Here is a 26,130-nt window from a genome sequence, read left to right as displayed (position 1 = left end):
ATTTGTAAAGCAATTTCTCCCAGGTATGGCAATACCCCATATGTGGTTATAAACTGCTGTTTGGGCACACGGCAGGGCTCAAAATGGAAGGAGTGCCATATGGCTTTTGAAGTTCAAATTTTGCTGGAATGGTTTTTGGATACCAGGACGCATTTGCAAAGCCCCTTGGTGACCAAAATACTGGAAACCCCTCAAAAGTAACTCCACTTAGGAAACTACATCCCGCAAGGAATCTATCTATCGGTATAATGAGCATTTAGACCCCACAAGTCTTTAGCAGAATTTGTTGGAATTGAGGCCATGAAAATTAAAATTAAAAATGTTTCCACTAAAATGTAGAATTTTTTATATTTTCACAAAAAGCACCCTAACATTTGTAAAGCAATTTCTCCTGAGTAGGGCAATACCAAATATGTGGTCGTAAGGGCTCAGAAAGGCAGGAGCACTATTTGGAATGCAGATTTTGCTGGATGGTTTGTAGGCGCCATGTCGCCCCTGAGGTACCAGTAAAGTGAAAACACCTTAAGGGCGGATTTACACGAAGGTATAATACGTCCGTGCAACGTGTGTGATTTTCACGCGCGTCGCACGGACCTATGTTAGTCTATGGGGCAGTGCAGACAGTCCGTGATTTCCACGCAGCGTGTGTCCTATATTTGTGCGTTGTTCACACATCACGCACCCATTGAAGTCAATGGGTGCGTGAAAATCACGCGCACCACACGGAAGCTCTTGCGTGTGACGCGCGTGATTCGCGCAACAGCAGTAAAAAGTATGATTGAAAACAGAAAAGCACCACGTTTACAAACATACAAACAGAGTGTCATAATGATGGCTGCTGCACGAAAATCATGCAGCCGCACATCATATGGTGATGACACACGGAGCTGTTAAGTGCCTTTTGTGCGCGCAAAACACCGCGTTTATTGCGCGCACAAAATGCACACGCTCGTGTAAATCCTCTCTTAAAGTGACTCCATTTTGGTAACTACACCACTCAGGGCATTAAACTAGGAGTGTAGTGAGCATTTCGACCCCACATGTGTTTCATAGATTTTATTAGAATTAGGCCGGATTCACATGAGCGTGTGCGTTTTGCGCGTGCAAATAACGCAGCATTTTGCACCCGCAAAAGGTCCGTGTGTCATCAACATATGATGCATGGCTGCGTGATTTTCGCGCAGCCGGCATCATTATGACACTCTGTTTTTATGTGGTGCTTTTCTGTTTTCATTCATAGTTCTGACTACTGTGGCGCGCATCACGTGCGGCACACGGAAGTGCGCCCGTGTGCCGTGCACGGTTTTCACGCAGGCATTGACTTCAATGGGTGCATGATGCGCGAAAAACGGGCAAATATAGGACATGTCGTGAGTTTTACGCAGCGGACATACGCTGCGTGAAAATCACTGACTGTCTGAACGGCCCCATTGACTAACATAGGTTCGTGCATCACGCGCATAGCACGGACGTATTATACGTTCGTCTGAGTAAGCCCTTAGGCAGTGAAAAGTATCAATTACATTTTTTCCAAATATATGTTGTTTTAGCTAGCTTAGCGAGGTAATAGGAAAAAATACTCTACACAAATTGTTAGTTAATTTCTTCCGAGTACACCATATGTGGCCCTAAACTATTGATGAGCACATGTCAGGGATCAGAAGGGAAGTGACCCAATTTTGGAAGCTACACCCCTCAAGGCATTTATCATTTACCTGGACATATGACAAGACTCAGAAGTGAAGAGCTCCATGCACATTTGAGGCCTATTTCAGTGATTTTCACAGCACTGGCCCACAATTGCAGGGTTCTGAGGTCAAATAGTATAAACACACCTCCAAAAAGTGACCCTCATTTTGGTATCTACATCCGTTAAGGATTTTTTTTAAGGGATGTAGTGAGCGTTTTGACCCAAACAGGTGTTTTTTCTTAAGAAAATAATGCACAGCAGATGGTGCAAAGTGAAAATTGCAATTTTCCACTGATATGGCATTTTAGTGTACAATATGTTGTGCCACGCCTTTTGGATTTTGGAACGTGGGTTTTGCTTGGTAGTATTTCTGTTTGGGGTTTTACTTGTATTTCAGTTTATAATGTGGGGGCATATGTAGGTTGGACTAAGTAGATCAGGGCATAAAAAGGTGGTATATGCAGTACATAAATAATAATCCACAGATGTGTGACCAGTGTCAAACTGATAAATGTTGCCCAATCTTATCTCACATTTGGAACAAACTTCATATTTAGTGTCGCCATATTATGAGACCCATAAAAAAAAAATTCTACTGAGCTGTGTGAGGGCTCATTTTTTAATCTGTAGTTTTCATTGGTACCATTTTGGGGTACGACTTTTTGATCACTTTTTATTCCATTTTTTGCAAGCAAGGTGGGTGGCCAAAAAGAAGCAATTTTTACAGTGTTCACTGTGCGTTATAAATGACATATTAACTTTATTCTGCCGGTCCATACGATTACGGCGATACCAAATGTATACACCGCGTTCCAAATTATTATGCAAATTTTATATTTCGCTGATTTTCCTAAATAGTCGATGCAAATGGCAGTTAGTATAATCTTCAAGCCATCAACCGTTGGAGTATAATGCAAATTTTATTGAACAAATCTCCTAATGATAACAGATTTTTTTTTTTAGAAGTAAAAAACTCAAAATGCACTGTTTCAAATTATTATGCACAACAGAGATCAAAACATTTTAAAGATTGTACAGAGAACTAAAATGGTAATTTGTTGAATTTGCAGCCAGCATCAGGAGGTCATATTTACAGAAATCAAAAGCTCTTTCAATCAAAACCAGGCCAAGTTACATGTTAACATAGGACCCCTTCTTTGATATCACAATTCTTACATCCATTGAATTTGTGAGTATTTGGACAATTTCTGCTTGAATATCTTTTCAGGATGTCAGAATAGCCTCCCAGAGCTTCTGTTTTGATGTGAACTGCCTCCCACCCTCATAGATATTTTGCTTGAGGATGCTCCAAAGGTTCTCAATAGGATTGAGGTCAGGGGAACATGGGGGCCACACCATGAGTTTCTCTCCTTTTATGCCCATAGCAGCCAATGACACAGAGGTATTCTTTGCAGCATGAGATGGTGCATTGTCATGCATGAAGATAATTTTGGTACGGAAGGCACGATTCTTCTTTTTGTACCACGGAAGAAAGTGGTCAGTCATAAACTCTACGTATTTTGCAGAGGTCATTTTCACACCGTCAGGGATGCTAAAGGGGCCTACCAGCTCTCTCCCCATGATTCCAGCCCAAAACATGACTCCGCCACCTCCTTGCTGACGTCGCAGCCTCGTTGGGACATGGTGGCCATTCACCAACCAGCCACTACTCCATCCATCTGGACCATCCAGGGTTGCACGGCACTCATCAGTAAACAACACAGTTTGAAAATTAGTCTTCATGTATTTCTGAGCCCACTGCTACCATTTCTGCTTGTGAGCATTGTTTAGGGGTGGCCGAATAATAGCTTTATGCACACTTGCAAACCTCTGGAGGATCCTACACCTTGAGGTTCGCGGGACTCCAGAGGCACCAGCGGCTTCAAATACCTGTTTGCTGGTTTGCAATGGCATTTTTAGCAGCTGCTCTCCTAATCCTATTAATTTGTCTGGCAGAAACCTTCCTCATTATGCCTTTATCTGAACAAACCCGTCTGTGCTCTGAATCAGCCACAAAATCTTTTCACAGTACGATGACCACGCTTAAGTTTTCTTGAAACATCCAATGTTTTCATACCTTGTCCAAGGTATTGCACTATTTCACGCTTTTCGGCAGCAGAGAGATCCTTTTTCTTTCCCATATTGCTTGAAACCTGTGGCCTGCTTAATAATGTGGAACGTCCCTCTTAAGTAGTTTTCCTTTGATTGGGCACACCTGGAAAACTAATTATCACAGGTGTCTGAGATTGATTACAATGATCCAAAGAGCCCTAAGACACAATACTATCCATGAGTTTAATTGAAAAACTAATAATTAAATGTTTATGACACTTAAATCCAATGTGCATAATACTTTGGAACACGGTGTATAGTATTTTTTATGTTTTACAGCATTTCCACAATAAAAATCACTTTTCTTTCTTTTTTAATCTTTTTTTTTTTTTGTCACTTTACTCTCAGAGCCATAACTTTTTTTGCGGGGCAGCTGTAGTCTTTACCAGTAGCGTTTTGGGGTGCATGAGACATTTTGATCACTTTTTATTGCATTTTTTGGAAGGAGAGGTGACCAAAAAGCAGCGAATTTTGAATTTTTTTTTATTATTATTTTTTTACGGCGTTCACCGTGCGGGAAAAATAACGTCATAGTTTCATAGTTCAGGTTGTTACAATTGCGGCAATACTAAATTTGTATAGTACTTTAATGCTCTCATAGTTTTCCTATAATAAAATTATTATGGGGAAAAAGAAGATTTTTGTTTTTTTAACTTGAAATTTTTATACTTTTTTCAACATTTTTTTAAATTTTATGTACATATTTTTTTGTCCCACCAAGGCACTTGAAGGCCTTCAATGATGATCTCTATTCATCTACATTGCGCTACCCATGTAGTTCAATGCATTAGAGCTGTCAGGGTCTGGTGGGGCCTAATAGGCTTCCGTACTTGGCAAACCGGAAGCAACCGTTGGCACCCCTGGATCGCGTCGCGTGGGTCTCAATCGGCTACATACCACATAGATGACGCAGTCATTTAAGGTAAACCGGCTGGGATCGAAGCTTGCTCCGGTCCCTGCCATTACAGCTTTTGAGTCTGCGCCATCACTGTCACGTACCGCTACGTGCTGCTGCGTTAAGTACTAAACTACAACGATGTAACTGTACCTGGTTTGTCGTTAAGGGGTTAAGATGGTTACCGTTCCCACAACACTTTAACTCTTCATGAGTTTACCCAATACCAATCAACATACGAAATCTAAAAATATTTCAGCACATGATCAAAAAATTAATTTCATGTAATTTGAGGCCTAGGATCCTCACCTCAAATTCCTATTACCACAAACGACTCCAAACATCTGCCCATTGATTTCAATGGGAAAAACTGTGTTCTGTTCCAACGGGGCATATTTTTACGCGGCCGTTTTGAAATACGGGCGCGTAAAAAAACGCCCGCGAAAAAGAAGTGCATTTCACTTCTTTAGCCATTTTTGGAGCCATTTTTCATTGACTCTTTAGAAAAACAGCTCCAAAAAACATCCGTAAAAAAAAAACGCAGCGAAAAACGCTAGTTTGTTTAAAAAACGGCTGAAAGTCAGGAGCTGAAAACAGCTCCGTATTTTCAGACGTTTTTGAGTTTGTGTGTGCACATACCCTTAAAACCTAATTTGGTACTTCTCTGGGCATGCATCCAACTACTCTGAATCTTTCTGTAATACAATTTAATTTTCTTCTATTACTTTACAGACCTCAGTATCATCTGAAAATATAGACATTTTACCCTAAAAGCAATCTATGAGGTCATCAAATTTTTCATTGAAAAACAAAACAGAAAAAAAAAAACAGGCCCAAAACTGAACCCCCGGGTACAACGCTAGAAACTGTGACCCAATCTGAGTAGGTTTCCTTAAACCATTCCTGCAAAATGATGTACATGATGTATATTGAATGTGATGTCATTCAATAGGATCCTTTACACACCTGTTGCAGGACAGATAAGCCTTAGGGTATGTTCACACGCAAACTCAAAAACGTCTGAAAATACGGAGCTGTTTTCAAGGAAAAACAGCTCCTGATTTTCAGACGTTTTTATGCCACTCGCGATTTTCGCTGCGTTTTTTACGGACGTTTTTGGAGCTGTTTTCTATAGAGTCTATGGAAAACGTCTCCAAAAACGTCCCAAGAAGTGACCTGCACTTCTTTTTCGCGGCCATTTTTTTACGCGGCTGTTTTTCCAAACGCCGCTTTTTCCATTGAAATCAATGGGCAGATGTTTGGAGACGTTTTGCTTCCGATTTTTTGGGCCGTTTTTCGGGCGTTTGCGGCCCGAAAAACAGCTGAAAATAGGCAGAGTGAACATACCCTTACAGTATGTGTATCTCAGCTCTGTTTTGTGACAAGATGTGCACCTGTGTGATCATCAAATGACAGTGGACAGATTTTTATGCATGGCAGAAAAAATACATACTCCTGCCTAATGGAAATCATCTTCCATATCTATTACGACAGTTACAGATAGAATACTGTATGAAAAACTACATGCTATCAAAACCAATGGCGGATCATCATAGGGCGTTTTGGGCCCATGGCCACACAAAGTACAATGTAGATTTGTCGCTTTTTTGCCACGAATCGCGGCAAAAACCGAGACGAAACAGCATTGTATATGTCCTGCAAAAAGACCTTTAGACATAAGGTCACATGGCCTCATCTCTGAAGTTCTTACTACTGTTTAGCGTCCTGATGGTCACATGACCGCAGAACCATGAGCAGCAGCAAGACTCCACAGAGAAGACTGAGGCGAGCTGCTATGTAAATATAAGGGGATGGATTTGTTTAAGGGGTCTGTATTTAGGGGGTCTGTATTTAGGGGGACTGTATTTAGGAGGTCTGGTCTGTATTTAGGAGGTTTGGTGTCTGTATTATTTTAAGGGGTTTAGGGTCTCTATATTTAAGGGTCTGTGTTAGTTTAAGGGGTCTGGGGTCTGTATATCGGAAGTCTGTATTACTTTTACATCTGGGGTCTGTATATATGGGGCCTGTTCCAGGGTCTGTATTATTTTAGGGGTCTTTATTTAAGGGTCTGGTCTGGGGTCTGTATTAGTTTAGGGGGTCTGGTCTGGGGTCTGTATTAAGGGAATCAGGTCTGGGGTCATTATTAGTGTAGGGGGTCTGGTCTGAGGTCTGTATTTATTTAGGGTGCTTGTTCTGGGGTCTGGATTTGTTTAGGGGGGTCTGGTCTGTGGACTGCAATATTTTAGAAGGTCTGGATCTGTATGTATTCTATGATCTAGTCTGGGGTCCAAATTTATTAGTCGGAGTAAAAGGGGTTGTCCAGGCACATCGATAGGTCATAAGTATAAAAACTGGTTTGTGCCCGGAAAACCCCTTTAATGTATGGTTCTGGGCCTTGTTGTCTAAATTTGTGTGTTTCTATAGTGGCTGGAAATGGCTGCACAAGTGATGGGCAAAGATGTCTCATCAGGAGAAGTCGCCATAACGGTCTGCGTCAGATGGAGAAGAAAAGAAAATTACTGCCATCAGAGAAGACGTCACTTGTGAGTCACTGGATGTATAGGTGATCTGTCCCCTCTCCTGACATGGTGTTGACTATAGACACGGCAGAGCGGCGGTGTGGAAGGGGTGCCCAAGTTTTTGGAACAGCCCAGGGCTTATGGTCTACTTAATCAGCCACTGATCAGAACAGATTCAATTAAACGGTTCCACAAAAGATTAGAAACCTGGATCGAGTAGTTCTTATAATCTGAGATGACACAACCTCTTAACCTATTAAGATGTCATTTTTACCACACGCTGAATACCATAAAAATAAATCCCCCCAAATAATTTAGGAATCACTGTTTTCACATTTCACCCCACAAAGATATTGTTTCCAGTTTCCCAGTACATTATATGGTACAGTAAATGGTGCAATGAAAACGTACAACTCGTCCAGCAAAAAACAAGCCCTGATACGGCTACATCGATGGAAAAATAAAAAATTATAGCTTTTAGAAGGTGGGGAGGAAAAAACAAAAGTGAAGAACCGAAAAATGGTTGCAGCTGGAAGGGATTAATCAGGTTCCCTATTACACTCACTGGTCTACAGAATACCAACCTCTTTCCTCTCATTACTTTAATTTGGCTGCACAGTATTATTGCAGCAATATATATTCAGACCACAGATAATATATGTAACAATAACCGAGAACTTTTTTTAAAAAAGTTCAGGCACAAGACTAGACAACTGCTGCAGCCAGGCCATATAGTACTTAAAGGGGTTGTCTGGGCACAGATGGGGGGTCCAACACACAGACCCCAGACTGATCAGCTGCTCTGGCTACCCCCGAGCACCGGATGTTATGCAGTTTCCGGAGCCGGAAGCAGATGGCTCCGTACATTGTATAGTGGCTGTGCTGCAAAACTGCAAATCTGCTCCTATTCCCTTGAATACTGTAGGCAGTCAAAGCAGCTGATCGGTGCAAGGTCCGGGTCTAAAACCCCCACTGTTGATATACTCATGACCTATCCCGTGGATATAGGGGCGTAGCTAAAGGCTTATGGGCCCCGATGCAAAAGTTCAGCTTGGTCCACCCCAGCCCACGCACAACTTCTTTTCATGGCCAATGGCAGAGGCCCGTCCGTTATCTTAAGCTACATCTCTGGGTCTCTAAAGTGACCAATCAATGCCGCACTAGCAGCCGGAGACAATGATAGGGACTTAAGAGATCAGGGGCACAAGCCCCAATACATAAGTTTTGCACCCCACCACAAAAAAACTGCTACGCCACAGGATAGGTTTAGGTACAGCGGTTTAGGTGGCAGTATCAAACATGATAGGATTAGATACAGCAGCTCAACAGACAGTATCACACATGAGAGACTTAGATACAGCGGCTCAACAGACAGTTTCACATATGATAGGATTAGATACAGTGGCTCAGCAGGTCGTATCCATTACCCTCCTCTCTCCTATGGGGTCCTCTTCAGCTCCGGCGCAGTGCTGGGTTCTGACACCATACAGCTTTATGGCGTTATGTGCGCCAAGTATACAGTTTACTGACACTGAACCGCGTCAGGACCCAGCACTGTGCTGAAAACTGCATAGGTCCCAGTTACTACAGTAGCTGCTGACAGACATAGTGCAGGGAGTCATGGGCAGCGGATTTTGCTGTGAGTGTGTTATAAATCCGCTACAAATCCCTGCCAAAATCTACATGTGTTACACGTAAAGGGTATGTTCACACGACAGCGTCCGTAACGGCCGAAATTATGGGGCTGTTTTCAGGAGAAAACAGCCCCGTCATTTCAGCCGTAACGGCATGTGCAGGCGCTTGAATGCCGCGTCCATTACGGACGCAATTGGCGCTGCTTTTCATTGGAGTCAATGAATAATGACTCCAATTACGCCCCAAGAAGTGACAGGTCACTTCTTTGACGCGGGCGTCTATTTACGCGCCGTCTTTTGACAGCGGCGCGTAAATATACGCCTCGTGTAAACAGACATACGTCAGCCCATTGCTTTCAATGGGCAGATGTTTGCCAATGCTATCGAGGCGCATTTTCGGACGTAATTCGAGGTGTAAAACGCCCGAATTACGTCCGTAAATAGTGTGTGTGAACATATCCAAACTATGCCACAGATTTCTTGCAAGTGCAATGTAGAGAGTGAAATCTGCTCTAAAACTTTTCAGCAATTTCTCAATATAAAAAGCATGTTGTGGATTTAAAAGTCTGCAGCCTGCCCTAATTTTCTTAGTATACTTGGGGGTCTGAACATATAAATATGGGCGTAGACCAGAGGTCCCAAACATGCGGAAAAGATGAACGGAGAGACAAATGTAAAGTATCGTTACCATTTGCATTACTATTGTTTTTTGTTTCAGTTTGTTTCAGTTTGCATTCGTTCAGCTAGGTTTCTGTTTTTTTTACGGAAAGTATAGTGCAGCACACTATGCTATTGTTTCCGTCAAAAAAACGAAAGCCTAGCAGAATGGAGGCAAACTAAAACCAACTGAAACCCAAAAAATACCATTGAAATCAATAGTAATGCAAATGGAAACAATACTTTACATTTGTCGTTCTGTTCATCTGTTCCTCTGACGAAACAGATGAACGGAAAGACCAAATGGAAGGCAAACGTAATGTGAACAGGCCCTAAACCACGGTTTTGTGGCTTTTCCCCATGGCTGTGAATAAGGTAAATAGAAATACTGCATTGCCGATGGAATGTTGGTGGATTCGGTTTGGATTTAGGCGCGAAATCCACACCTCTAAATTCTGAGAGAATCTCCAGTGTGTGAATATGGCCCTAGGATATGTTTCCATTCATTTTATTTCATGATTTTGCACAAGTCATGTCAGGAAATAAAAGAGCAAAGATACGGTATTTTCAACCCACAGTAAGTTCACACGTACCGTAAATATGGCGGATTTTGCACAATGGTTATTTTTGCAGAAAATTTGTAGCATAATACAGTAGCAGCAGAGTGGATAAGATTTGAATAGATCTCAGCCACACGCTGCATAAATTATAAGTGGAAAAAAAACACTCAGATATGGGCCTACGCTACGTTTTTTAATCCGCAGCAAGTCAATTGTATTTGCGTGATCTCTGCTTATTTGTTACGGGTTTTCCCAATTTAATTCAATAGGGAAATCCTGCAACAAATAGCAGATGTTGTATTTTTTTGCGGAAGAAAAGCTACGATTCCTTCGCAAAAAACGCATTTTAGAAAAAATAAATAAATCTTATACTTACCCAGGATTCTGTGCTTCTTCGTCTAGGCCGGCCTACTTGGATGACGTTTCATCCCATGTGACCACTGCAGCTAATCGCATACTGCAGCGGTCACATGGGATAAAACATCATCCCAGGAGACCGGGCTGCAGAACGTCAGAGGGTAAGTAAAAGGTTTTTTTTTGTTTTATCACGTGCAGTATTCCGCAGTGGACATTCTGACCAAAAAACTGCACCACAATATGCTGCATTTTTTAGTCCGGAATTCCCTGCGGCCGTAAGGGTGGATACGCTATGTGCTTTCACGCAGCGTATCCGCCCTGTGTGAACATAGCCTAATTGTCCTTCAAAGGTTAAGCCTGTCAGTGGCTTAGGGATTTGATTGCATTTTGTGCCGCAATTTTCTAAATCGTGGCAATACAATGCAATTTTTGCTGCATTTTTGTAATTGCTGTAAAAATGGCGCTGTTTTACAATGCCATTTTTACCGCAATTACAAAAATCGCGGCACAAAATGCAATTAAATCAGGAAAAAAAAGTAAAGTCATGTAAACATGAGTGATTTGGGAGCACTTACTATAGGAGCCCTGTAGTGATGGTCACAGCTCTCTGCAGTCTCTAAAGAGCAGGGGAATCGCTGAGGCCTGCTGATGATCGCACTGCACATAGCAGGTACCCAGTAATGTCTCACTCTCAGTAGATGTCCTGACTGTCGGGCGGGATCTCTTCTCTGCTAGGGGGTAGCAGCTGCTTTATTTTATGTTCCGCAGTCTCCGGTCTTCATGCTGATTCTTTAGCAGAGACTTGACCTGACTGTGCTTTTCAGCTACCCACTCGCTTGCTTTCACGGGCGGGCAGCTGAACAGCAATGCTAAAGGAGGGGGCACCTTTACAGATGGGGGCCTGTGCAATTGCCCAGTTTGCCCCCCCCCCCTAGCGTTGGCCCTGCTCTGTTGTAACAAGTCAGTTCCTGAAATGCCTTCCCTCCTACATATTCCACGATCAACTGTGAATTATTTAGGAGCCACAGCAACACAGCCATGAAGTGGCAGACCACATAAAGTTACAGAGCGAAGTGCTGAGGTGCATAGTGCATAAAAGTCGCCAATGCTTTGCTGACACAATAACTCCAGAGTTGCAAATCTCCTCTGGCATCAATATCAGGTCAAAAACTGTGCGTCAGGAGCTTCATAGCTGAGTAGCTGCATGAAAGCTTTCTATCACCAAATACAATGGCAAGCGTCGGATGGATTGGAGTAAAGCATGCCGTCGCTTGAATCTGGAGCAGTGGGAACCTGTTCTGTGGAGTGAAGAATTACTTTTCTCTATGTGGCAATCTGACGAACAAGTCCGGGAACATTATCTATCTGACTGTATTGTGCCAATTGTAAAGTTTGGTGGCGGAGGGTTAATGCTACGGGGTTGCTTTTCAGGGGTTGGTCTAGGCCCATGAGTTCCAGTGAATGGAAATCTTAATGCTTCAGTATACCAATATATTCTGGACAATTGTATGCTTCAAACTTTGTGGGAACAGTTTAGGGAAGGCCCTTTTCTGTTCTAGTGTCACTGTGCATGGGTGGGTGCGTTTGTGAAGAAATAACTTGACTGGCCTGCAAAGAGCTCTGACCTCAACCCCATTGAACACCTTTGAGATCAGCTCGAATAGAGTTAAAGAGTCAGGGCCTCTTGTTCAACATCAGTGTTTACCCTTACACATTTTTCCCCTATTCATTTTTTAGATGAATAGACAAAACTTACCACAGACACAATCCAAAATCTTATAGAAAACCTTCACAGAAGAGTGGGAGCTGTTTTAGCTGAAACCGGGTGGACCAACTACATATTAATGCCCATGGATTTAGAATGGTGTAGTGAGCCCTGCTCCCGGGCATTCTGGGCTCACCTTCCAGTGGCACCATAATCTTCCTCATCTCTGCTCGGTGTCTGGCAGCCGTCCGGCTGCCGTCGCACTCCACTTGGTCCAAGTGTGCATGCTGACCCGTGCATTTTTAAAGAGCCAGCATGCGCCACTTTTTAAATCATCACCTGGATTGCTATAAAAGCTCCTCCTGCTCTGGTTGTCATTGCCAGAGCAATTCGGTTCTTAGTGTTCCTCTGTGTCTTCCTTTTCTAGGATACATAATATCTAATCAGGGACTAATTGGATTCTGCCAAGTTGTCTGCAGTTCTTAACTGGCCACGTCCCCAGTGACTCAAAGCAATTCAACGTTTACTGGGATTTGCCAACTACTGTCAACAGTTCATACCACATTTTTATTCCTAAAGCAGAAACGGCATTTCTCAAACTCAAAAAGGCCTTCTCCTCATCCTCTGTATTACATAGGCCGAATGCAAATAAACCATTTAACCATTTATATTAGAAATTGTTACTTCATCTGTAGGAGTAGCCGCAGTCCTATCTTAGAAAAGAGATAATGAGAAATTCTTCTCCTGCAAATTTTTCTCAAAGGTATTCTTTTCTGCAGAAAAAAATTATGGAATCGGGGACCACGAAATGTTGGCCATTAAGTTGGCTCTGGAAGAATGGAGATATTTACTGTAAGGATCACATCATCCCATCACAACTTATACAGACAACAAGCATTTGTTGTATTTACAGACGGCACGCCATCTAAAGCCTTGTCAAGCTCGTTGGGCTTTGTTCTTCTCTTGATTCAACTACTTCCTCCACTATCGTCCTGCTGACAAAAACGTGAAGGCTTTTGCATTATCTCATCCTTTTGATTCAGAAGATCAAGATCCTTGACCTCAGTTTATTAGAGATCCTTGTCATAATTTATCAGTGGCACTTAAAGAAGTTATCCAAATTCTTCCCGGAACGACTTTTGTTCCTCTGAGTCTACAAAAGTTAATTTCTCATTGGGGTCATTTCTCCAAGTTCTTTGAACATCCCGGAGTCAGATAAAAATTTGAGTCTTGTGTCTCATCATTACCGGTGGCCCTCTATGTCCCGGTACATTAACGACTTTGTTGCTGCTTGCATAGTCTGCTCTCAAAATAAAGTTTCTCACCATATCCTGTACCAGTTTCAGATTCTTCTTGGACACAAATACCTATGGACTTAATTACGGACCTGCCTTCTTCTTCTGATTGCACTGTGATTTGGGTTGTGGTTGACTGACCAGAGCAGGTTTGTAAATAAGAGTAGTGATAGGTTGCTATGGGCAAGACTGGCGCTGTGTGAGATCCAGGGCATCCACCACTTATGACCACCACTAAGAACAAGCCAAGCATGGTCTTCATCATATGCACATTCATGGGTGTTATGTAAACCTACAAATGACAGCCCATTCAATTTAATCAAAAAGATGAACTTATTGTTGAATTCAAGGGGTTGTCCACCCAGGATTACTCCTTTCATGAGGCAGCTTCCCAATGGTGGGCTAGCTGCAAACGATCTGGCAGCTGGAACACTTAACGATTACCTGTAATTACCAGTGTAGCGTCCATCATGTCCACATTTTCCCTGCAGCAACTCTGAAGTTGAAATGTAATATTAAAGGGGCTTTCCTATCTTTAAAATGTGTGTGCAGATGGTTAAACTTCAGTTAGATTAGTCACTTACTAATGTATTGTCTGTAGCTGAAATGCCACCAGTCTCACATGCAGGCCATGCTGCTGTCAGTGGCGTAACTACCGCTATAGCAGCCGTAGCAGCTGCTACGGGGACCGCAGAATGAGGGGGCCCGTGCCAAATGCCGGCACGGTCCCCCCTTCCCATGGCCGGAGGCTGCGTTAGCAGCTGCTATGGCTTCTACAGCGCGACGCCAGTGAAGGGGTTGTTCCTACAAAAGACATGCATCCCCTATCCACAGGATAGCGGATACATGTGTGATCGCTGGCAGCGATAAGGAGAACGGGGGACCGAAAGTCCCCCGAAGTTCTCCATGACAAAACTCGGACTTCCGGGGTCTGTCTGCAGCTCTATAGAAATGAATTGTACACTGGTCGCACTTGTGCGCATGCGTGACCAACGCACCTTTCATTTTTATTGAACTGCGCAGACACCGGAAGTCCGAGGTTTGTCATGGAGAACTTCGAGGGACTTTCGGTCCCCCGTTCTCCTTATCGCTGCCAGCGATCGCACATGTATCCCCTATCCTGTGGATAGGGGCTACATCTCTTTTGTAGGACAAACTATAGGCCGTTTTTTTTTGGGGGGGGGCTATATGGCGTTATCTACAGGGGGGTCTGTATGGCGTTATCTACAGGGGGGGTTCTGTATGGCGTTATCTACAGGGGGGTTCTGTATAGCATTATCTACAGGGGGTTCTGTATGGCGTTATCTACAGGGGGGTTTTGTATGGCGTTATCTACAGGGGGTCTGTATGGCGTTATCTACAGGGGGGATTCTGTATGGCGTTATCTACAGGGGGTTCTGTATGGTATTATCTACAGGGGGGTCTGTATTGCGTTATCTACAGGGGGGGTCTGTATGGCGTTATCTACAGGGGGTCTGTATGGCGTTATCTCCAGGGGGCTTCTGTATGGTGTTATCTACAGGGGGTCTGTATGGCGTTATCTACAGGGGGGACTCTGTATGGCGTTATCTACAAGGGGGTCTGTATGGCGTTATCTACAGGGGGGTCTGTATGGCGTTATCTACAGGGGGTTCTGTATGGTGTTATCTACAGGGGGGACTCTGTATGGCGTTATCTACAGGGGGGACTCTGTATGGCGTTATCTACAGGGGGGACTCTGTATGGCATTATCTACAGGGGGGACTCTGTATGGCGTTATCTACAGGGGGCTGTATGTCATTATCTACAGGGGGCTGTATGGCGTTATCTACAGGGGTTGTATGGTGTTATCTACAGGGGGGATTTGGGGCTGTGTATGGTGCTATCTATAGGGGGGCGCTGTGTGGTGTAATCTATAGGGAGACACTATCTACAAGGGGGGGTTGTGTGATACCCAGCGGAGGGGGGGGCCCAGTCAAAAGTTTGCTATGGGGCCCAGTCTTTCCTAGTTATGCCCTGGCTGCTGCTGTTTATCTGCTGCTTATGTGATGTTTCATAGTTTGAACACGTGGTTATCTCCCCTTCCTGTAGTACAGGACATCACACATCACATGCCTCTTATCTAGAGATGAGCGAACCGGGACAACTGAACCCGGTTTCGGTCCGAACATCGGGAAAAGTTCGGTTAGCAGCGAATCCGAACTTCACCGGTTTCGGCCGAACACGTTTTGATGGTAATGGTAAGAGCAGAGTTCACAGCAGCACTGAATCTGCACGCTCCTCTCCTGAAATATTCTGTGCTGCTGTGAACTCTGCTCTTACCATTACGTAGCTCTCAGTCTGTTACCTCTCCTCCACTCCTGTCCTCAATAACACCTTCACATGATTGGCAAGTCACCACCCCGCACAAGATCCGCACGCTCATCTCCTGAAATACTCTGTGCTGCCTTAAACTCTGTGGACAGGTCAGGATCCTGTTTCTTTTAAATGCTGCTGGGGAACCCGCTCGATCCACTATATAAGGCTGCACCTCCATCCTCTTCTGCCCCAGTCACTTATCCCAAGCACTGTAGCGCAGCCTTATATAGTGGATCGAGCAGGTTCCCCAGCAGCATTTAAAAGAAACAGGATCCTGACCTGTCCACAGAGTTTAAGGCAGCACAGAGTATTTCAGGAGAGGAGCGTGTGATTGGCTGCAGAGGCCGCTGCAGCCTGTGATTGGCTGCAGAGGCCGCGGCAGCCTGTGATTGGCTGGAGAGGCCGCAGCAGCCTGTGATTGGCTGCAGAGGCGGTCACGTGAAGTGCGTGACCGCCACTACAGCCTGTGATTGGCTGCAGCGAGCGGCGACATGGATGAAACGTCATCGCTGGAGGCCGGACAGGAGGAGTGTAAGTATGCACTTATTATTTTTTTTTTTTTATGACATTAAAATTTTCTTTTCCGCGCGCCGAGCATGGTACTGTCAAGGTTGCTGAAAGAGTTAGTGCAGCCCATTAACTCTTTCAGCACCCTGGACAGTACCATGCTCGGCCCACGGAAATTACAGGTTCGGTCAGAACTAGTTTGGTCCGAATCGAACTTTTTCGTGAAATTCGGCGAATTAGCCGAACCAAACTTTTCATAAGTTCGCTCATCTCTACTCTTATCTCCCCTGCTCCCTACTTTACCCCCCTCTTTCCTTGTCTTTGGAGGGACTGTATATCTCATGCTAGGCAGCAGATAGTGCAGTGTCAGTGAGCAGCAGAACAGAAGAGTGTCTCAGTAGCAGATCTGTGTTGTATGTGACAACGGCGATTTATTTCAGCACTACCTTACACTTTGTAATAGGGGGACATGTAGGCAGTTATAAATAGAATCTATGTCTGTGATAAATCATGGGTACTGTAGTATTTTGCATGCTGATCCTGCCCACAGCAAGCCCTGGTAGCATAAATCAGATAGGTAGATACATGGTAGTGCGGAGTCCTCCAATTTCTAGTCGTTGCCCACTCGGAGCGAATGGAGACCTATGCTCTAATAGAGCACATACACAGGGGTTGCCATGAGTGGACAAACCCTTTAAACTCTTGCTTTATAATATACTCTTTAGTTCTCAAATAAACTTTTGTATTTATTGGATTTACAACCAAACAATGCCAATAACACTCTTGTCCTTGAAAAGAGAAAAGCTAATTCTCTGTCCTCTATTCTAGTTTCTAAATCCTTTATCACACTTGATAATAAACATGTTCCTAATATAATGATTTATTAAATATTGGTATGAATAGGTAAAAAGTACAGACTCAAAAAATACATCTGTTCTTTTTATTCATGGGGAGCACCATTTTGCCTGATAGATGTTAAAATGGTTACAACTGTGCAACAAATGTATAATATTTGTTTATTTTTCTATTTAGGTCTTCTTGGTATGGTGGCTCACATGATGTACACTCAAGTCCTTCAGGTTACGGTGAGTCTAGGACCTGAAGACTGGAGACCCCATTCATGGGATTATGGGTGGTCTTTCTGGTAAGTATCAATGCAAATTAATAAACACCATTGGTAGGATTTATATTTAAAAATACCTGTATGAAGGTGGACTATAGCATTAGTGATGTGCTTATGTAAAGGGTTGATATATTCAAGCAAACAGATGAGGTTTATAGAAGCAGTAAGGCCTCATGCACACGACCGTGTTTTTGCGTCCGCAATTCCCCCGCAAATCCACGGGAGAATTGCGGACCCATTCATTTCTATGGGCCCATACACACTATCCGTGTTTTCACGGGTCTCCGCATGTCCGCACATCCGTGCCGCACAAACTCAGGACATGTCTTATTACGGGCAGCAAATTCGATGCGGACATGCCAATAGAAGTCAATGGGCCCGTGGAAATTGCGGATACACCTCCGTGTGTCATCCGCAGTTTGCGGATTTGCGGAAGTGTTGCTAGGCGACGAGCGGGAATGAGTTCTGTCGTCATCCTGTTTTACCTAGGCTTTTTTTTTTTCATCCGCATTTTGCGGATTACATACGGATAAACTGCGGATTACATACGGATGAACTGCGGATGACATTTCACGGAACACAGTCCTGGAATTTGCGGACCAGAAAAACACTACAGTCGTGTGCATGAGGCCTAAAACTAAAGGAGATTTCCGAGTTAAATTTTAATCTCAGGTCTATATCTAACCTCTACCCCTCAATAACTTTTTCCAAAGTGCCCCCTTTCTCCTCTCTTTCCTCGTGTCACGCAACCTCTGTTGTCACGTTTCCTGCTCCCTCTAGTGATGCGCTGTATAGGGATCACATAGGCTAGGAGTCGATAGTCTTAACCTAGTATGTGGCACGTCACTTGTGATGTTTCTTTTCTGAGGCGCGTTTTTTCACATCGGGGGATTCATGGTCCCCGCTAGGTTCTCAATATACCACGTGTGCGTGATTTATGCACCAACGCTTCCCTTATTGTCTAAGGGCTCGTCCACACACTGCGGAATTGGCGCATTTTTTCCGGCCAAAACTTTGGACGGGAAAAATGCAGCGGGAATACAGTAGCAGCGTAGTGGATGAGATTTAACAAATCACATCCACATGCTGCATAAATATTCTGAGCAGAAATTGACCTGTGGTGCGTATTTTTCAGACCGCAGCATGTCAATTCCTGCTGCGGAAAGTGGCCAGAATTGCTAAGTTTTTCAGAGGAGATGTCTCCATTTCCTAACATTGCGTAAAAAAACGCAGGAAATGGTGCGTTTTTTCCGCAGCAGAATGTCTGTGTTTTTTAACAGAATTGTTGCAGAAATTTTCTGCAGCACTTCCGTTGTGTGTGGACAAGCCCTAATACTGAGTGCTTAGAGCATGCACTGATCTGTATAGTCATCGCAGGAGGCTGGCAGCAAAATGCATGCAAGGAATCACTAAAAAGCAGAAGGTAAACAAGAGAGCACAGGTAAACAAATAGGCCCAAATTTATTTATTGTTTAACCCGTTAGTGACCGACCCATCGTGTTTCTACGTCGGTCACTAACGGGCCTTATTCCGATGCCATAGACTTTTTATGTCGCGGCATCGGAATAAGTTTACAGAGCAGGGAGCTGTCAGATCTCCCTGCTCTCAGCTGCTAGAGGCAGCTGAGGGCTGGGAGCGTCCCTGCTCTGCCGTGTGAGATCGATATTAGTATCGATCTCACACGTTTAACCCCTCAGATGCGGTCCTCAATAGCGAGCACCGCATCTGAGTGGTTTTGGAGAGAGGGAGGGAGCTCCCTCTCATCCCACCGACACCCGGCGATACGATCGCCGAGTGTCTGTGTCTCTAATGGCAGCCGGGGGTCTAATAAAGGCCCCCAGGCTGCCTGGAGTGAATGCCTGCTAGATCATGCCGCAGGCATGACCTAGCAGATGCCTGTCCGTGTTAAACGGACAGGCAGTAATACACTGCAATACAAAAGTATTGCAGTGTATTATAAATGCGATCGCAGAATCGCATATTATAGTCCCCTAGTGGGACTAGTAAAAAAGTGAAAAAAAAGTTTAATAAGGTTAATTAAAAAAAAAATGTGAAAAAAAATGAAAAACCCAGCTTTTCCCCTTACAAAATGCTTTACTATTAAAAAAACAAAATAAAGTTAAAAGGTTACACATATTTGGTATCGCCGCGTCCATAACGACCCCGACTATAAATCTATTACATTATTTAACCCGCACGGTGAACGCCGTAAAATTTTTTTTTAAAAACTATGGAAAAATTGCTGTTTTCTGTGAATACTGACTTTAAAAAAATGTAATAAAAAGTGATCAAAAAGTCGCATCTACTCCAAAATGGTACCAATAAAAACTACAAGTCGTCCCGCAAAAAAAAAAGCCCTCATACAACCGCATCGGCGAAAAAATAAAAACGTTACGGCTCTTCAAATATGGAGACACAAAAACAAATCATTTTGAAAAAAAAGCGTTTTTACTGTGTAAAAGTAGTAAAACATACAAAAACTATACAAATTTGGTATCGTTGCAATCGTAACAACCCGCTGAATAAAGTTATTGTGTTATTTATACCACACGGTAAACGGCGTAGATTTAGGACGCAAAAAAGAGTGGCGAAATTTCAGATTTTTTTCTATTCCCCCCCAAAAAAAAGTTAATAAAAGTTAATCAATAAATAAAATGTACCTAAACATGGTGCTATTAAAAAATACAACTTGTCCCGCAAAAAACAAGACCTTATACAGCTATGTCGACGCAAAAATAAGAAGGTTATAGCTCTTGGAATGTGACGATTGAAAAACGTAAAAAATAGCTTGGTCATTAAGGTCCAAAATAGGCTGGTCATTAAGGGGTTAAACAAACTGCACTCCATGGGGACAGGAGTAAAAAACTATATATATATATATATATATATATATATATATATATATATATATATATATATATATATAGTTGTTTAGTTTTGTTTTTGGAATATGTTCTACAAGTTGTATACAGTAAGGAAAAATATTTTTGGGAAGTTTTTATTTTTGAAGGGATCTCTGAAAACCCCTTTAAAGAGACAGTGGCAATAGCTATTTTTGTGTTCTAGGAGTTAACATATGTGTTATTTACTCATATCCCTTTGAAGGGGTTCAGAGTGCCATAAGGTCACTTATTGTGGGCTGAATGGTGGAATAATGGAAAATGTAACTATCGCTGTAAATATGACACTTGGATATTTAAAGATATACATATATGTAATATATAATAACACATATTTCAAACTTTAACTTTAGTGGTTAAGATATAACCCATCCTATTATCCTTTTAGCTCTTCCTGTATATTACAAAGTAATTATCCATAAAATCTTGATCTCTGAATAAATAAATTTAGAATATATTAAAAGTTGTTAGAAATTAGAATATATATATATATATATATATATATATATATATATATAATTTTTTATTTTTTTTTGAAAGCAGCACAGCTCCAGTAGTTAGGTGCAATCCTCCTAGACTCAGGCTATGAGCCCATAAATATACGGCAAGAAGAAAATGAGGCAGCGCTTCAATTTAATGAATAAAAGGCCTTTTACACCGGCCGTCACTGCGAGTGCAGATCAACTAGAGATTGTTGACAAAAGTATTGCAGTGTATTATAATAGCGATCGGAGAATCGCATATTAAAGTCCCCTAGTGGGACTAGTAAAAAAGTAAAAAAAAAGTTTAATAAAGTTAATTTAAAAAAAAATGAGAAAAAAAATGAAAAACCCAGCTTTTCCCCTTACAAAATGCTTTACTATTAAAAAAATAAAATAAAGTAAAAAAGTTACACATATTTGGTATCGCCGCGTCCGTAACGACCCCGACTATAAATCTATTACATTATTTAACCCGCACGGTGAACGCCGTAAAAAATTGAATAAAAAACAATGGAAAAATTGCTATTTTCTATGAATCCTGACTTAAAAAAAATGTGATAAAAAGTGATCAAAAAGTCGCATCTACTCCAAAATGGTACCAATAAAAACTACACGTCTTCCCGCAAAAAAAAAGCCCTCATACAACCGCATCGGCGAAAAAATAAAAACGTTACGGAAACCAGCGTATTCATGAGCTGCTGCTACTCCTGCCCTGCCGCCGCTGATTGACAGCTTTTTCCCCATTACTGTGCAAACTGAAATAAGACCGAAGGGTACAAATTATAAAAATTTAATTTTATCCAACCATAAATTTACTGCTGCATTGTATAGTATATAAGTAGTTTTTAGAAAAATATTTACATCCTCATGAGAAGACATGCCAGAGATGGACTTGCTCCAGGTATCGTGCATGTCAAAGCATTCTTCAAAAGAGCAGGGCCATGATGACTAGAACTCTAAAAACTCACACACTCTCCAGGCTAAACAAATGATGCTGGGAAAAAATGGACTGCTGCCAAAGTGATATGTTAGAGGTTATCTGATATAACTGTATTGAAAAAAATAACCTTCAGCAAACTCAATAGGGGACATTTTTTAAGACTGGTGTTTCATACGCCAGTCTAAATAATATGCCTAATTTATTAAGAGGCGCACATGTTTCAATAAATTAGGCGCATCTTTGGCCATCCATGCAGCAAAAAGTGAAATATATAAAATCTACAAACTGGTGTAGATTCATGCCATAATTTAGGCCATTTTCTGTCATAAATCATGATAAATGTCTTCATTCTGTGGGTGACCATGCCCTCTTCTGCAAAGCTGCGCCCACTTATATACAATTTCTGCTTTTGTTCGATTAGTACTTCTTATGATACTGTAGAAATAACTGTAGTACTATAGAATTGCACCAGTTGATTTTCATAGAACCAAATTGAGTAATGGTTGATTTATCTTAACCAAGTAGGAATAAGATATAATTGTATTATACAACTAAAAGAAGCTGTGAAAGTGCACATAGAAACAGAAATATATCATGTTTTAATAATAACACAGTACATACATACTGTTTTCTAAGATAGCCACTGTCAGAGATCTTGCACACGACCGTTTTATGGGTTCACGTTCATTGGATCAGCAATACTATGCCCATAGACTGCTATAAGCTTATACTGTATCTCTGTCTGCCTCTAAAAAATATTCTTCCCTAGACCATAATACGGACTCGTAAAGACTTCCAGTGCCACCATACAGGGTCCATGCACAAGGCAATGCCATCTGCATGGATTCTTACATCTCCTGGAATGCCACTTGCTGGTGATGTTTACTTCAATAACAGTTTTATATACTGTTTTAAATCTTATAATGTTATGTTTCTGCCACATGTGTACAGGTTTCTACACTCACCATGCTCTTTGTGTTTTCCAGCCTTGCTTGGTGTTCCTTCACATGCTGTATGGCAGCATCTGTCACCACCCTGAATTCATATACAAAAACAGTCATCGAGTTTGGACACAAGCATAAGATTTTTGAGCAAGCTCTTCAAGAGGAGCAGTCATTCACAGATCACAATGCCCTTAAATACAAAAAAGAGCGACCAGTCCAATCTATTTCTAGTTCCCTGGAAGTATTAGATGATACAACAAAAAATATCAGGAAGCCTGTGCTATCTTCATCATCAGTTGACCTTGGAGAAATACGGGAATCGTTAGGAGAAGAACAATGCTAATATGTTACATTCACAATCTAAAACATTAAGGGAAATAAATGAATTGCTATAAATTGTATTGTTTGGTCAACAAAAATCTGCAAACTCATACTGTACCTAAAAAAATTATTTATATTCTATTTTGGAGAACAATTCAGCTAAAAAATATTAATCTGTGAAGATAAAATCGTTCGTTCGTTCGTTCGTTCGTTCGTTCGTTCGTTCGTTCGTTCGTTCATTCATTCATCTATCTTTGTCTGAAATTCCACTTCTGTTTTATAAAGTATTCAAGATAATGTATGAGGGGGCATAAATAACATCCCCATGTGCCAGTGCTGTTTTTGTGACATCACATATTGTTTTTGCACAATTGTTCTCTAATAAATTTGGTAACGTCGCAGTCTAACATGAATTTCCTATTAGAAAACAAGATATTTGAGCTATCTTAACGACAGTCTCCGTCCATAAAACCTAATCCAGGATTTTTACATTGTTTGAAGATTCTTCGAGGGGCTTTCTCGGGCAGGTCTGTGCAAGTATGTGATGACTATGTGCCATTACCGCTGCCGCTGAAGACCCACTCTTTGCATAAGTAAATCTCAATCTCCAGCAAAAACATAGATTAACTTCTGAAATAAAGTAGAATAGTGGAAATGTATATATTGGGGACATGCCTTAGCTAGTTGTAGTCACAAAGCATTTTACCTTTTTGTTTATTTTATTTATGATGTTTATACAGCGCCAATATATTCTGTAGGGCTGTACACAGATTATAATCACTTGCTATAAAGTCGATTAAACTTAGTTGAAGGCGTTCGCAGAAAACCCTTTTTATTGGGCTGTATTGAGGCTTTCTGAACTGAAAGATTACAACCCCCTCATATCACAGAGTATAATAAAAAAAAGTTGTATTTATAATTTGTCTCATGGTTTGGGGAAAAAAATAATTGAAAAATTTAATTTATGAGCCTGAAGTTTAACCACCTCAATATGCACATTTCCATATTGAACCAAAATTCTCCAAAATGACACAAATAGAGTTACTGGACAGAGATTGTGTGAATCTGCTAATTTACAAGGTTGTGCATACATGCAAAACTAAATTTTTATATTTTACAAACCTATATGAAGTTTTTGTGCATTTTGCCAGTCTAAAGGAAAGTTCCTACCTTGTTCCTTTCTATAGAAGTGTACAATGTCTTCTTTTTGTTGTCCAAAGTGGTGAATGAGATGGGACAGTGGTCACAAGTGGGTTAAACAATCCAATTATTTTGCAGGGATTGCTGAACCATTAAACATGTTTGTTGCATGAAATGTGAGTTATTGGTTGTCATTCATAAGGCTTCCTTAACACCAGGCTTTTAAAAATGAACAATAAAAGATAAACAGCCTTTTTAAGAAGAAAAAAAAACAGGAAACTGAAGCAAAAAATTTGAAAAACCAAGTTTAAAGTGTAGCTAAATGTTCGACAAACTGTTCGGCTTTTTCTGGAAAGCCAATGTATCGGAGTACGTGCTCATAGACTTTCTATTGAGTCCGTACACCGATACATTTATTTCCGGAAAAAGCCGAACAGAAACGAAGCAGCTGAGCGCTCACACGAACGCTTCAGCTGCTTCATTCAAGCGATTGGTGGGGGTCTCCGTGCTCGGACCCCCACCAATACAAACTTCTGATGTCATTATGATATGTCAGAAGTTTGTCGAACGTTTAGCTACACTTTAATGCTTATTTTCGAAAAATCATAGAATTCAAAGACCTCAATCTTTCTTATGCCTCCCCATGGCTGGCATAGGTAAACATCAATTTTAATGTGTCATGGCCAGACCTCTGGACAGGAGCAGTGTCAGTATATTTACGGTAGCTTAGGGCTAAATGGGGAGCTGCTCCACATGATCCTTGCGCAGGCCGGCGTGATCCTGTAGCCTAGTAGAGTTTCCCAACCTTTGCGCACCACTGAAAAACTAAAATTTCCTCAGGGTACCCCTACCAAAAAATGTTTTGAGAAAGACAGAAAACGGCTAAAAACAAGCACTACACTGTTCGGGTATGATCACACAGCATTTGTAAGGCAAAAAAAATCAGCCTCAAAATACCTTCAGGATTTTTAAGCAGATTTTAAATTTACAGCGTTGTTGACCTTTTTTTTTTTTTTTTGCGTTTTTTTAAGCCATTGCAGCTAATGCAAAAGACGCAGGCAAGAAAACACTCCAAACGGGCGCCGCAGGTATTTTCTGCCGCCTATTAATTTCAATCGGAGCTCAGAGGTGGAAACCACTTGAAGACCATCAGACCCTCACTCACAGTAAAATAGCCACCAGCCCCCCACTCACATTGAAATGACCATCAGCCCCCACTCACCGTAAAATGACCATCAGCCCGCCTCTTATATCCAGAGTAGTCTCTAATAGCAACCACTGACAGTTTGCAGATGACAAACTATATGGCTAAAAGTATATGAACACCCCTCCTAATTATTGAGTTCAGGTGTTTCAGCCATACCCATTGCAGACAGATGCAAAAAAATTGAACACATAGCCATACTATCTACACAGCCAAACATTATTGGTAGTATATGATACTGAAGAGTTTAGTATATTTAAACATGGCACTTTCATAGGATACCACCTTTTCCACTGGTCAATTTGTGAAATTTCAGATCTGCTAAATCTGCCCTGATGACCTGTAAGTGCTGGTGTTGTAAAGTGGAAGCATCTAGAACAGCTCCCTCATGAAGCAGTAGACCACACAAATTTACAGAACGGGGTCGCCAAGTGCTGAAACACGAGGCGCATTATAATCGCCTATGATACTCTGTTACATCACTCACCACAAAGTTCTAAACTGCCTTTTGAAGTGACATCAGCACAAGAACTGTTCATCGGGTACACAAGCCTAAGATCACAGCCACCACTGGAAAGGTGTTCTGTGAAGTGACGAATCTCTATCTGGCAGTCTGATGGATGAGTCTAGGTTTGGCTGTTTTTCAGGATTTGGGCTTGGCCCCTTATTTCCAGTGAAGGGTAATGTCTATGCTACAGCATACAAAGATTTTTTAGACAATTGTATGCTTCCAACTTTGTGATCCTACAAATCCGAGATCAAGGCTTGCAAAGACCATGCAGCATGATAGATAGAGATACAGGTCAGG

General features: G+C 41.9%; 1 protein-coding gene across 2 annotated transcripts in view; it reads left to right on the top strand.

The window, feature by feature from the left end:
• The window catches only part of GSG1L (GSG1 like), a 418,206-nt gene extending 393,931 nt beyond the window's left edge, over positions 1 to 24,275 (top strand). For both annotated transcript variants that reach the window (XM_075830073.1, XM_075830072.1), the window contains 2 exons: positions 17,301 to 17,412; positions 22,700 to 24,275. In XM_075830073.1, coding sequence (XP_075686188.1) covers positions 17,301 to 17,412; positions 22,700 to 23,000 — 413 coding nt within the window. In that variant the 3' untranslated portion in view covers positions 23,001 to 24,275. The remainder of the gene's footprint in view (positions 1 to 17,300; positions 17,413 to 22,699) is intronic.
• The last annotated feature ends 1,855 nt before the right edge of the window (positions 24,276 to 26,130 follow it).

This window comes from Rhinoderma darwinii, chromosome 6 (genome assembly GCF_050947455.1).
Source record: "Rhinoderma darwinii isolate aRhiDar2 chromosome 6, aRhiDar2.hap1, whole genome shotgun sequence".
Lineage (NCBI taxonomy): Eukaryota > Metazoa > Chordata > Amphibia > Anura > Rhinodermatidae > Rhinoderma > Rhinoderma darwinii.
Note: the sequence above shows the minus strand (reverse complement) of the source record. Positions and strands in the feature narration are given on the sequence as shown.